General features: G+C 39.1%; 1 protein-coding gene across 1 annotated transcript in view; it reads right to left on the reverse strand.

Moving 5' to 3' along the window:
* The window catches only part of ABCC8 (ATP binding cassette subfamily C member 8), a 77,037-nt gene that overhangs the window by 27,989 nt on the left and 35,182 nt on the right, over window positions 1-13,866 (reverse strand). Inside the window, exons 13-18 of the mRNA XM_026850167.1 lie at window positions 11,252-11,357; window positions 10,921-11,031; window positions 8,895-8,970; window positions 8,699-8,804; window positions 4,203-4,238; window positions 2,590-2,625 (exon numbers count right to left, since the gene is read on the reverse strand). Of these exons, the coding sequence (XP_026705968.1) occupies window positions 2,590-2,625; window positions 4,203-4,238; window positions 8,699-8,804; window positions 8,895-8,970; window positions 10,921-11,031; window positions 11,252-11,357 (471 nt within the window). The remainder of the gene's footprint in view (window positions 1-2,589; window positions 2,626-4,202; window positions 4,239-8,698; window positions 8,805-8,894; window positions 8,971-10,920; window positions 11,032-11,251; window positions 11,358-13,866) is intronic.

The following is a 13,866-nucleotide window of genomic DNA, read 5'->3' on the forward strand; positions in this document are numbered from 1 at the left end:
CCCCCCCCATTTATTTTCCCCATTCCAAGAAGCGAACTTGAGTCATAACGTGTAGAAATTATTCTAAGTCTATAAAGACAAGAAAAGAGAATACAGACAAAAAATATTTGCTGAATTTCTCCCCGTGGAATTGCCCCCATAATGTACCATCCGAAGGGACAACTTACCAGGTATGGTCAACAGGATCTATACCATACATATTTTATTTCATCGGGGTTGCTATTATTATTATTACTATTTAAAAATAAAACTATCTGCCTACTAGTGAAGTAGTTAGTGCTTTTGTTGGCTGTTGTGCACCAAGGACCTCAGAAAGGCAGAGCTGGGAGAAAGGCAACATTTTTTATTAGAGCAACTGATACTGTTGGAAAACTCATTGGCATATCACCGTCTCTTCAGAAAAGGGCCAAAAGAGGGATCATACACCTAAAAGCATATCTGTTTTCTTTCCAGCTATATCAGCTAATCCAATAACACGATAGGACCTCTCACCCAAACGTAGCCTTTGTCTGCTCGACAGCCATTACAGCAGCCTCTTTCTAGTTGGACCTGAATGCAATTCAAACCATAAGCTGTCAAAATACACCAGGCACTTTATCTTTTTTTATCAGGAGTTAAAGTCACTTGCCCTGCTCATTTTTTCAGGCTTTCACCAAGCTTGCTTAGAAATCATTATAGGATCTAATTTTCTTTGATGACCTGAAAGAACACACAGTTACACTACCCTGCTAACATGATTCCAAGTTCAAATGTCTGATGGCTTATTAGAATTTAATTATATTTTATGAATTCTCTTTACTGGAAAATGAAACAAAAAAAAAACCCAAACAACAACAGACAGAAATAATCCCCTAGGCAGCCCAGTGTGCAGCCCCAAAATTTAATTCAAAGAGCATTCAGTTCTGTCTCAAGAGGGAAGCATTTTTTCAATTAGTGTGAAATTCTCATCCCAGTGATTGAGAAAAAATTGCTCTGAGCATTCCAAGATGAACATGTATTCCCTTCCCCTCCTCTTCACTGCTTGAAACTGTGTCTTTGCTGCTCTTAATTCTCAAGGTGATTTAAAAGTTACTTCTAATTTATTTTTTGAAAAATAGTAGCAAGGTTTTGAGGAAAATGTTTTTACGACTTTTGTAAGAAGTGTTCTTTTGTTCAGTGAAAGTAGGGGCAGTGCCAGTAAGCTGCACTCCATCCTGAGAACCAGCACAATGCCTGGGAACACCATCACCATCCGGCTTACGTGCTGCTTTTAGGCCATCAGTGAAGAATCAATTACTTCAAGACATTTGGGAACAAGCAATGAGCTTGCCAAAATTCATTATGGACTCAGAATTTAGTAAACCCCTCTAAATTAATCTAAATTGACACTGGGATGACATATCAGGGCAGATCATATTCTGACATAAGCAAAAATCTTGCAAGTACCTGATCACAGGAGAATCTGTTGCATGTCTACAGGGCTTTTTACAGTAAAGGGGCAAGCAAACAAAACGTATAATGAAACAGAGATGTGGCCAAAAATCCAGAGAACAAAATATTCTGAAACAGAGCATGCAACACTTTCTCTGAAAGCCTGCCTTGAACCTGCCTTAGGTTTCACACTTACACTGGATGCAAACAAATGGCTTAACAGACAAGACTTATGAGGAATTTATTCTGCATGTGGAAGTAACCGCCTCCTACCCCCAGACTGGATAAACAAACTTGCATTTTCAACAGTGGAGTGTATTTTTTTTTTCCTTTAATAACACAAGATAGACTAACCGCAGCCTCTTAATTATCAGAGGCAGACAGCAAAATCCAACCTCACAGTAAGTAGGAAAAACCTTCCCTGAGCTCCCTAGAGACTATGCGCTTTGGCTAATACAGCATCCAGCCTGTTCATTAATTTAGAATCAGAAATAACATTGTCAAGGTTGTTTGTTTAAAGTTATTAATCTATCTTCACATTTCATTTTGTTAAGTCCACTAGGCTCAGTACACATTCAAGATCGCTGAAAAGACGACTAGTTAAGGGACGTCCATATATATGAATCAACCTACCAAGTCGGAAATGCTGGGGATTTTAAAAACAAAATAGATGCACTTATAATGCAACACAGTTACGATTATAATGGTAGAGGAAATAATACACTGCAAAGACTTCCCTGGGTGTTTTGTTTTGCTTACTACGGGTTTATCTTTCTTATTTTGCACAATTCATGAATTTCTAACATGAGTCAACAACTCAAAATCAAATGTTCTCCAGATGAGAGAAATGTGTCCTGTTCTGTCCTATACTATTACTGCATGAACAGAAGAATATGCTTCCATTATTTTCAGCCTGATGGAGGGTAATAGAACATTCTGATATTGCCAGTCCTGTGTATTCAGGAGTATACTTTTTTACTGTTATTAAACTGCAAAGGTCACTTGCTTGTTTTCAATTCTCAATCTTGCAGTAGCTGCATACAGAGACAATCCCTTTGCCTTAAAAGGAGGAATAGTTCATTAAGGGCAGACACTTCTGAGAAATGCTCCCAGAGTCACAGAATGGCTGGGGTTGGAAGGGACCACTAGAGGTTCCCATTATTTTTTGAAGTGTTTTACCTGAATTCCGTGTCAATAGGAGATTCTTTCTCTGAGCTGCAGAAAACAAACACAAGTGAGTTGTGGGGTTTTTTTTTTAATCAATTATTTTACACAATGTAAATAGTACCTTAAAGTACAATCACTATGCTATAATTAAAAATACAACAAAATGACTGCATAACAGAAATAAAACTCTCTTAAATATGCTAAAATTTTGTACCATGTGATATTGACCTAAAAAAGGTATGGCTAAAGTTTCAGCCTTGAGAAGTGCTAAGTAACATCTCAGAAAGTATCCACACCTATGAGCAAATACTCAATACTCTGTTCTGAGAGCGCCAAAAATGTTCTACAGGATGTTAGTGCAATGACACCACCAGACATATTCCTACAGCACTTACCCAGCGTAACTAGGATTCCCAGAACCTATGATAATGGAGGTAATCTTTTCATACAGTCTAATATTCTTTCCTACTTTTTAAATGTTTGCCATATTAAATATATTTTGTATGTTATATATATTAAAATATATCAATATATTTTGCATATTGTGCATGTTATCTTACTGTTTTCTACCATCCTCTTAGCAGCTTCAAACATGTATGTCTAATTCTCTTGTATCTTAATGAGTTCAAATGGTTTCACTTTAAATTGGCACAGAAATTGCAGCCTCTCTTACAGAAAGAGCTGTGAGATTTCCAGCATCCTTTACCATGAGGCTTAGTCATTAGATACATGATGTCCCTCTTACACTACACATGGCTAGGAGCAGAAGTTTTGCAGGGCTTGGTCTGACCAGGTAACAAGTTAGAAAAAAGATAAATGGGAGAGAAGAGGCTAGTAAATCTAAAGAAAAGGAAGCAGAATACTTGGTGCATCACAGAACCAAGAAGATATTCTGGTCAGTAGAAGACACACAGTTTAGCATAAGTCAAGAAAAGGGACATCATATGACATTGTTCCTGTTCTGATTTCAATCACAAAGTTCTCGTGACTTCAGCAGGGGTAGGATTGTCACTTTTACAAGTTTTACCATTCTAGAGGTTCGTGCGCCACACTAAAATCACAACCACATCAGAAAGCTTTGCTCTCGGTTCATTTGGTAGCTATTCCCAAAATCCAAGCTGAGCTATGTTAATCAGGTAAAAATAATATCCCTGCAAGCATCCCTTGCCAACAGATGGACTAATCTGCTACTCCCCACACTTCTCAGTTTGAGTGTGCCTGAAGAATGCTAGGTGAGAAAATAAACTTGTGACAGGATGCAAAAAATGAGGAGAAGAGTAATGGAAAGAATTTACTTCAATAAATGAAACCTTCAAAGCAATACTCGATACTATTTTTAAAAGTGCAACATTAGGGAATAATCTGGTTCAGACTTTAAGAGGATTTTCAAAGATGTACAGGAAAGTTAGGATACAATTTTCAAAGTTGCCAAAGGGCAATGTTTTCATAAAGGAAATCCAGCTCTTTGTAAGTCACATAAGTGGTTTCAAAAATTTTATCTTAAGCCAGCGAATACAGTTTCACTGATTTTGAGGTCTCACTGAAAACGTTAAGCACAGATTTTAGAAACCTTTGGTTCCTTCTATTGCAATCGATTCAGTAGGAAGACCAGTACAATACCGTACCTGACATCTTCTCCCGTCTCACTGTCAGAAGTACAGCTGCATCACAAATAGAAAGCAAAGATTGTTTATTTAAGCAAGCACAGGCAATCTGCCCCAGAAAGAAAAACTATTAAATTCCACTTAGTGTACAGACTGCAAACAGTATTTATCACAGAGCTGCAGTGCAGCATCTGTTCCTTCTATACAAACTGACTTGATTTTAGCAGACAAAAAAAAATTTGGGGACAGTTTTTTTCATTATAAACATTTAATTTGAGTCAACAAATAAAATCACCTCCCCTCTATCCTACAGGTGCTAACAGAACTGAGATGCCCTAGGTTTTGTTTTTGCTATTTTTGAGCATGTACCAAGATGTTCACAGAGTTTTGTGAGCATGGCTGGCCATACTTATTACTGATGCTAAATTCACTTCCCTTGAAAAGAATGAAAAATCTGTGTGTCAAGTGATATCAACAAAATCAAGAAGGAACAAAGATTTTCTTGCTTTAAAGAGAACAGTCTCATTAACTTTTTGGTAACACCAATTGCTTATAAACATCCAGGAAAGAAAACTACCTGCAGGTTAAAAGGCTGGTTTGAGACAATTCCAAAAAGTTAATGCACAGTAAACAATAACCATATCTAAGTTCAATTTATTGTAGGATTTGAGAGTGCCAGCCAGCCACTAGTGACTTTATGCCAAAGGCCAGCGTACTGACCAAAGGTTTTCCACAGTTACCTCACACTCCACTGGTCTTTGGTGACTCGGTGAACTCAGTGGCACCAAAAACCCATGAACCTGTTGCATATCATTAAATAGCAACACATTCTTTACAGAAACTATCAAGGGGCTGAAACAGGGACTATATTTTCCAGCCCTTCCATGCACAGCACAGGGACCCTGAACAACAAACAGTGGTTCCTGCTTCACGGACCACCCCGCAGGCGGCCAGGGAACACCCTGGTAACTTGTGACATGCAGTGTTTGTGCGTGACAGAGGCTCCCTCTCCATGGTGCTCTCCTACACCAGCCCTTGAGACAGGCGGAGAGCTCTGCAGCTCATGTAATCCATCGAAGTAGCTCCAGAAGCAAAGCTCAGCCAGGGTCCCTCGTGGCAGGCCCAGCACAGCCTACCTGTGCTTACTGCAGGTGGGCAACTGGGCTCCAGTTTCTGTTCCGAAAGTGGGGCACAGCACTGTGCTCACAGGGCACCAACGCTTCCCAGAGCGACAGGAGATGCCGCAGCACACAGCAGTGTCCCAACTCCCCCTGGTAACCATGTTCTTTTCCTATAGACAGCCACAGGTGCCACTATTCTCACATGCAAGTACTGGTAGATCAGTTCCCTGGTCTGTGTTTCTGTTCTGTAGCTGCAAGAAATGAATCTTCCATTTGGAGTTCTATCTCAGCCTTTTCAACACACTTTGACTTCATTTTATCCTTCCTTTTCCCTGCATACTCCTGGCAATTAAGGATGCACTCATCTTCTACCAGTTTTGAAATTTCAAAGTATTGCATGTTGGATGATGAGGTCTAGATCTAATTTCTTCCAGGCATATGGATGTCTAAAGGTGCAAATATGTGCCTACTGAGATTTTCAAGCCTTCAGATCTCTATTTCCAATTTAAATAAAGGACCTGGATGTTTCTGAAAACTCAAGTAAACATGTATTTATAAAAATCAATGTAACTTTAGGCATCAAAATAACTTTAAAATATTGTCATTTGATGAAAACAGTCAACTCCACATTGAGCAGAAGAAAATCTACTGTTAGCAATCTTAACAAATCTAGCACTTCCTTCACATGATAAAGACTCTAGATTCACATGGGAGTATATATGTCCAGTTTAGAAACATATGACGTAATTTTGTTTGAGCAAAGTATTTATCCTTTAGGTCAATTTTCTGATATTATTTACTCCAAAAAGTCTTATACTATGAACTGCTCCCTGGACTTGAACTGGGACTATTTAAAGTGAGATACCATCCAGAAGAAATTAGCATGGCATATTCTATAATTATTTACTCAATAACCAGTCAAATCAATACTATTTACCATCTCTTCAGAGTGTAAATAATGATTTCTCTATTTTTGTTAATCTCTAACCATATTATCAAATATTTATGCTGAGATGCTCTTAGCCTGCTTTGGATAAGGGGCAGTAATCTGGGCCCTGATCTTTCAGGCACACAGTGTAATACAAACAACAAAATAAAATCACAAATGGGCACTTCTGATTACCTGATTCCTAGTCCAGAAATAAATTAAATTTCTTTTTAATGTTTTGAGACAAATATTTTTTTATAGGAAGCAAACAAAGATGATATGCAGTTAATCCTGTTTTATCAATAGAGCATGGAGGCACAGAGGAGGGAAATGACTTGTGCAAGGTTATCCTATATTAGACCAAGGGAAAGGCCAGGAATAGAATCCAGATTTCCTGAGCACTGAGTGACATGTCAGCAGGATGTATCCTTCATCTTCATAGCTGTGACCTTGGAGGAAGGGAAGGGGAAGGAAATTTGGAATGAAATAATTCAGGACTATTCTGTAATGGGAACGACTGAAGCCAAGCACTCATCTCATCCTGAACAAAGAGCTGTAACAAGGATCTTCCTGGTTTTGGTGACACATTTTATTGCCTGAGCTAAGGCTACAAGCTCCGATGATTACTTGATAAGACTACTCTCCTTGAACCTGGGATAATGTTGCATGTACCTGGTCAGGCTTTAGTATTTTCTTATCAAATTAAGGAAGCTTTCATCTGATAGCTTTACAACACAGGTGTGCCAGCCTACACTGACTGCATCCATCGTTCTGAATAGATGAGTGCACATGGTAGCAGCTCTGAAAGAGGAGACAAAACATAATCTGTCCCAGTGCAGCCAGCACTTACAGTGCTAAGATTGTTTCAGCCACAAGCCCCTTTATACATATCTGACAGATAGCAAAGCAAATGTGATAACAACTGAATTTTACCTTGTGATACTTTGTAACATATAGAAGACATGAAAACCAGTTCTGACCTTTACACTGTTGTGAAGTACATGCTTCTAAACAAGTGCTATTTAAAACCACGGTCTGATCAGAACCATCATGTCATCTGTTTTAGTTTAGCATCAGACATTCAAATTACACTTCTTAATCATGTTATGTCATCTGTAAAAAATTACAGCCTTGTTGAAATGAAATTAGTTCACCTAATCAGGCTGCAGGGATTCTACACGATTCCTCAACATATGCTGATTTTCTGCTTAGGAAAGTATGTTTTAGTGGATAGATCAACACATTCTGGAACTTTGGCTTCTGTTCTTGCCTCCCTCACCAGCTGAAAGGGTCATCTTCCTACGTTTCATTTTCTCTACCTATAAACTAGGGAACCTTCCTTCCCTGTACTATTACTATTAAAGCATGTGCAACTCTTAAGTAGGGTGACTGGCTTATGCATGAAGGCTGAATATAAATAATATCTGTCTACAAACACTCAGGGAATTTGTGAGAATTGTTTCACAAAATCAGTGCAGAACCCACTGGGTAACAAAGACCCTCTGTCCATCAGAGTGCATGGATTAGACTTACAGTTGCACTGTTGTTCCTTCATTCCCAATCAGTTGGAAATAAAATTGTTTCTCTAGTTTCTCCTGCAGTTTGTCAAGCTTTACCTACAAATATCCCAAAAGGCAAAGCATAGTCTGTATGGCTAGGAAATCTAGTAATGTAAAATTAACAGGTCAAAAACATTCTCACACATTGATCAGGCAGTGTACTAGAGGTGGCAGCGATTTACTGGAAATCACACACAGAAGTAACAATATATTATACCATCTGCCACTTAGTTTGAGGATCAAGAGACCAAGTCCTAACAGTAGAGCTGTTGGAGTTTGTTAGCATTTTTTTCCTCCCTTCATAGCCAGAACAGAAGACACACACAAGCGCAGCCTGTATCTGGCTGTCAGAGCACAGCTGCTGTGTCCCCTTGGGAAGGCAGGGAAGGACAAGACTATCCCTCTCTTGTCAAATCGGGCAGGATGCACTGTGGGGAGTACCCTGAGTCACTGCCACTTATAAAAATCTCTCTCAGGCACTAGGGCAGTGCTGGCATGGAGCACACATCTAAAAGCACAGCCAAGGACTGCTCCTGGTGAGCCAGTACCTCTTTATAGTTCCATTCAAAGACATGAGCTCAGGCCTGAAAGTGTAAATGCCATTCCATAGCAGCACAACACTTCAGCTAATTAATTCTGATTCCAAATTAGTTATGATTTCACTCAAGTTATGTTGCTGGAGTGCAAAATGCCCAAGTACGGTTATCTATTCCCATTAATGGAACAGACACCTTGTTTGACCCTGGCTGGAGGTTCTTTCTGATGTGTTCCCCTACTGATAGGGTAAGGTCTGTATCTTGAATGTACACCTACAAAACCCCTGACTCCACAAAAAGGTTCCCAGGATAGATTTTGGCTTTTTTTCTGCATTACTATTCAACTCAAGCTTGAATTTATAAATAGCACTACCTGCTCCAGAATATGTTCCCAGAGATCTTCTGCATCTCACCAAGTATGGCGAGCAAGAGAGATGACTTACCACAGCCAACCTGTCCTACAATCATTGTTAGCTGACCTGTGAGAGAAAAAGGCGTATATAAGCTTCCGATTCACCAAATGCTCACGGAAAAACATCTTATTCTGTACATGTGATGTCATTTTGTACCTTGAGGGATTCGGATATCAATGTTGGACAATGCTGGAGGTCCTTCAGGTGTCCAAGTGAAAAACCCATTTGCTATCTATATGCCAAGATGGAAAGAAACAAGAAACAGAAAACTGGTTTTAGAGCTGACTTCTTGTTTCGACATCAGACACTTCTGTTTTCATTACACTGAGCACAGGAACAGAGTTAGCCTTTGCTCAATGCAGGAAACAGATCTTCAAGTGACTGATTTTGTAAAGGCTTGTATTCTGATGTGCAAGAATCTCTGAACTCTAAACAAGCACGATTAGAAAATTATGGAGAATCCTAAGGAAAAAGAAGCTGTTAAGGGTTTTGTTATTTGTAGGCAGGCACATGAAAAAAGTGAAATGATTACCATACTATTAAATTATATACAGAGTCACAGATTGCTCTCTGCAGAGCACTGAATGTCACTCTAGACACACTGCAGCATATACAACAATTATACAGTCCAAATTCCAAGCAGATATGTAGAACTTTCCACAGAAATTAGATGTTGCTGCCTATTATGGGATTTTCCTTTTTATTTTTGATATGACTCTCAGATAACCTAGGTTTTACTAGATACAGAAATCTTTTCACTGAGGAAGACTAAAAACAAGAAACAAAGCCTGTTCAGGTCTTTAAATGGAAGAGATTTCCATGGATACTGTGAAAAATAGGAAACAGGAGACAATTTTAAAAGGCCTGTATTTATACAGGACCCTCTTCTCTCACTTTTTCAAAGCCACTGAAGCCTTCAAAGCCTTTCAGCAATGCGAGGTACAACATTTTTTGATCTCAGAAGAGTGGAACAGGACACTTCTACCTCTCCCTGGAGAAAAAAAAAAGTGATACTCTTATCTTGGGAAACAACCTGAAAAAATGAGCAAAAGGAAGTGCAGTGTTCCTCCCTCTAGATGACTGAAGGCAGCCAGAAGATCCTCTCTCAAAAAATGCCCCTTCACGGGCAACGAGTTGCAGACAGACGTACTTAGAAACCACAGATCCCTGACCCAGGTACCACCGGTGACAACAATGTCAGCAGATGGAGCCAAAGATTATAGCTAGTCCTGGCTTCCTATTCAAGACCTTATAAATACTGGCCTTACAGAGGTTACTGCTCCGGCCTCTCCTTTGCGACAAACTCTTTTGTTGTCACTCCAGGCTGTCTTTTGATACCCCCCCAAAAAACCTCTCCGAAATATTCCTCTTATTTTCCTGGAAGTCTATTCAAGAAGAACCCTGCACCAAAGCAGCATGTCAGATGACAGCCTCTAAAAAAAAAAAAAGAAATCCTGAAAGCACTATCAGTTGTCCTACTTACTCCCATGAAACTGGATTATTCTTTCTCTTGTGCCAGAAATGCAAATGTAATAGCAGACTTCCTAAATAAACAGTGTCATCACTGTAATAACCATCATGATTTTTATTACTTCTGGACAGTTTATAGCAAATCAAGACCATCAGTCTTCAAAGTGGCATGTGTAATTTTAATTTTTTCTTCAAAGAAGTTAGGCCTTTGACTGTTAGTTCATGTTGAAAGGCTACTAGGAATTCCAAAGGATGAAGGGAAGGCCCGTGACAAGATTATTTTAGAAATGTCTAAAACTAATTATTTTCCATTTTCTTCATACCATTTTTCTCTACAGGCATTGGAAGTGGAAGAAAGAGTCTGAAATACATGAAAGGTTGGACCAGATGATCTTTCAAGGTCCCTTCCAACCGGGGCTGTTCTATGTTCTAAGTTGGAAATTTTTGTCATGAGAACAGGGCTGATGACTTAAACACTTCAAATCGAAAATTGCTGAGCAAAATCTAGAGGCTGATCACAATATAGAGGTCAATAGTCAATTCTTAAAATGAAAGGCATAGCAAAGAAAGGTGGAGGTTAATCTCTGACATGAGCACAAGTGTCTGACAGTTCACATCAAATGCTGGTTCTTGAACTTGAAACTGATGTCAGAATACAGAAGTGACTATTAGTGAGGTATAGTAAGTGTTATTAGAGTGACCTTCATATCACCTTTACACAAAAATCATCTGCTTCTGTGATGCTAATGGGTCTTCTCATGTGAGAGCTGTAATTGTTCCAGTCTTCCCTGGCAGGCCTCTTGCGGTTAACAACTTTGAGTGGCTGTGCAAGATCAGAAAGACAGAAATAAGCAGTAATTGGTAGCAGTACCAGCAAAATGTCCCTAACACAAGCAACCATGTTATGACCTATACAGTTCAGGATATAAAAAAGAGGTTTTGCAATTGCAAAAAATATCCAGTAGGAAATGGAAAAGTAAAAAATTTATTCTGGGTACAAATTACTCCAGCCACTTCACTTGCAATTAAACAGCATTACTCACCACCGCCTGGTATTTGCTGTGATTATCTGCACTTCTTAGCTCTGAAGATTTATCATGCTCTTCTCCAATTTCTTCACTTGACAGGAATTCGCTCAGTTTCTGCACACTGAAAGGGAAAAAAAGAGAATCACACCTGAACTTGGAATGCAAAACTTTTGTCCACTGCAATGTTTATTATGGAGCATCATCCCCTTTGTACTTCAGCCACTGTCTGCTGCATAGTTTGTTCATTTTCATTTTGTTACAGGCATACAAAAACGTGCAAGGAGTTGCTGCAAGGAAGCTGACAAAAGCTGCCCTGTTGTCTATTAACAGCTATGATATTTTAACAGTTTGTGCAGATGCTTCTTAAGTCTTGTCTTTTCTGATATGACCAGAGAGATTACACAAAAAAAAACTTTTTTCAGGCATTTGGTGGGATGCAGAACCAGCTACAAAGCAGCTTGTTTTGAAGCCACATGCTGAAGTAGAATTAATGTCATTTATGTTACTGAAGTGTTGCACGGTCAGTTCTACTGAACAGTCTTATGAACACTAGCAGTCTGATGAAATCTCTACGCTGTGAGCTAAATTCAACGAGCTATGATGAAATATGATGTGTACGAGGTAACATGATAAAGTAATACAGCTTAACAGAAGAGTGTTCAACAGATGAGATATAAAAGGAATTCTGACAACCAGCAACAAAGGAGAAGGCATAAAATCTTCACAAGCTGCTTAAGATTTAATTAGCTAAGAGATAATGTGCCTTTATTATGACATTTAACAGATCATTACATCAATTTTACCTCTGTACCTGACTTTGTAAAATGTATGTCTAATCTACTCACAGGGACAGCAAATTGAATTTGTAAAGGAAGTAGATTGAATCATGAACTCAACATCAAAGGGGCTCAATCAGCTAGAAATAAGTTAACTATCAGTCTCCGAAATTATAAAGTGCCAGAAGGCCTTAAGTTCCTAAAAATAAATTTATGGACAAGGGCTGAAAAAAATTATTTCAATATAAAAAAATCAATATAAATAGCTTTAGGCTAATTGGAGAGAAACAGACAAATGACGCCACTGTAGCACAGTGACACATGGCTATCTGTCTGTTCGAATGCAAATCTTAAAAAATAAAAATTAAAAATCCAGCATTTATTTTGCGTTCCACTGCCAAGGATTTCTTCTTCAGGAGGAGACCTAGTTTCCTCTAAGAACCTCATGAGATACCTCGCTGGTGCCAAAACAGTGCTTGGACCAAGGCATTACAGCACCACCTAAAGCAGGCTCCACACAGCTGGCACTTGTCCTGCAAGGAGGGGTGGAAGCCACCCAGGGACTCCATAAGAAACAACTGGTTCTACAGTTTTTCTGCCAACCTGCCCACTTGTTAATGGCATCTGAGGACTAAGAGATACACACAGGGGTGAATTCAGCAAGAGCAGGCACTACCATCTAAGAAACTGAAAACGGGGAGAATGAGTATTTGGGATGGACGAAGAGGAGTAATAATGAACTCAGGCTCGATGTCAGGCCAAAATCCGTAATGGGAAAGTCTGTTGTCTCAAAGGCAGAAATTAGAAGCCCTGTCAGTAGAGATATTTCTACCTATGTGCACAAAGCTCTGAAAAGCACAGCTAGGAATAATCTTACCTTTTTTGTTCAGTGAAAAAAATGTTTAAAAGAACATTTTAAATGCCTTTAAATGTACCAAGTGATGGTTTAGATGCTGCCTATATGGAGTTTGTGTGCGGCTGCTCCTACATTCTCTATAGTAAAACTACACTGACATTTGAATAATTGCTCTGAAGATAGAAAGAGCAGACAGAGAAGGACCCTGTGCATCTACTCCAGGGTCTAGAGGGGGAGGAAGAGAAGACAGCAAACACATTCTTGGACCACACATACTCAAATAAGACCATGTCTCTAGTAAGCCATTCAATAGTTTGATTTTGCTCTCTGCTCTCTGGTTGTGTATCAAGGTGGCAGTACTGAAGTGCCAAGACTTCTCTCTGCAAGCCCTCTGCCCAACACTCTGCTTAATTCTGGAACTGCTGGCTCCTGTGCCAACAGTACAGCTGTGAGAAAACCTTTTGTTAGAGACAGCAACTCATATTTCAGGATGCCACACCATTCTATATTCTTAAAGAATAAAAAAAGTACATTCTCTGTAGAGCTCTTGCTGACATCACAATTTCACTAGCATTGCAATATCTCCACAGGGGAGCTTATTTTTAAGCCACAGAATAGATGTATTGATTAAAACATGGTTATTTGCACAGCTGACTGGAAAAGTGGTTTCATATTAAATGCAGTAAGATACAGAATGCCACTTGCTACTTGACCTTTGCTGATGGAAAATTGTATGCTGAACCCTTTGTCCTTGAAGACCTGCTCAGTCTTAATTTTCAATAGCACAAGCACACTACATAGTAAAAAAAAAAAAAGCTTTTCAAAGAGAAAACAGAATTTATCACCTTCTTAAAGACTTTCAACAGTTCCCCCTCTCAGAAGCAAACACCGTAGCCCCATAACTTGGAAAGTTTACCATGGCCCTATGTGAAACAGGAGCTTTAAATCTGTTTTACCATTGAAATCAATCACACAGGTGTTCTGATAGTGTCAATGAC

Source organism: Athene cunicularia, assembly GCF_003259725.1.
Source record: "Athene cunicularia isolate RWA chromosome 5 unlocalized genomic scaffold, athCun1 chr5_part2, whole genome shotgun sequence".
Lineage (NCBI taxonomy): Eukaryota > Metazoa > Chordata > Aves > Strigiformes > Strigidae > Athene > Athene cunicularia.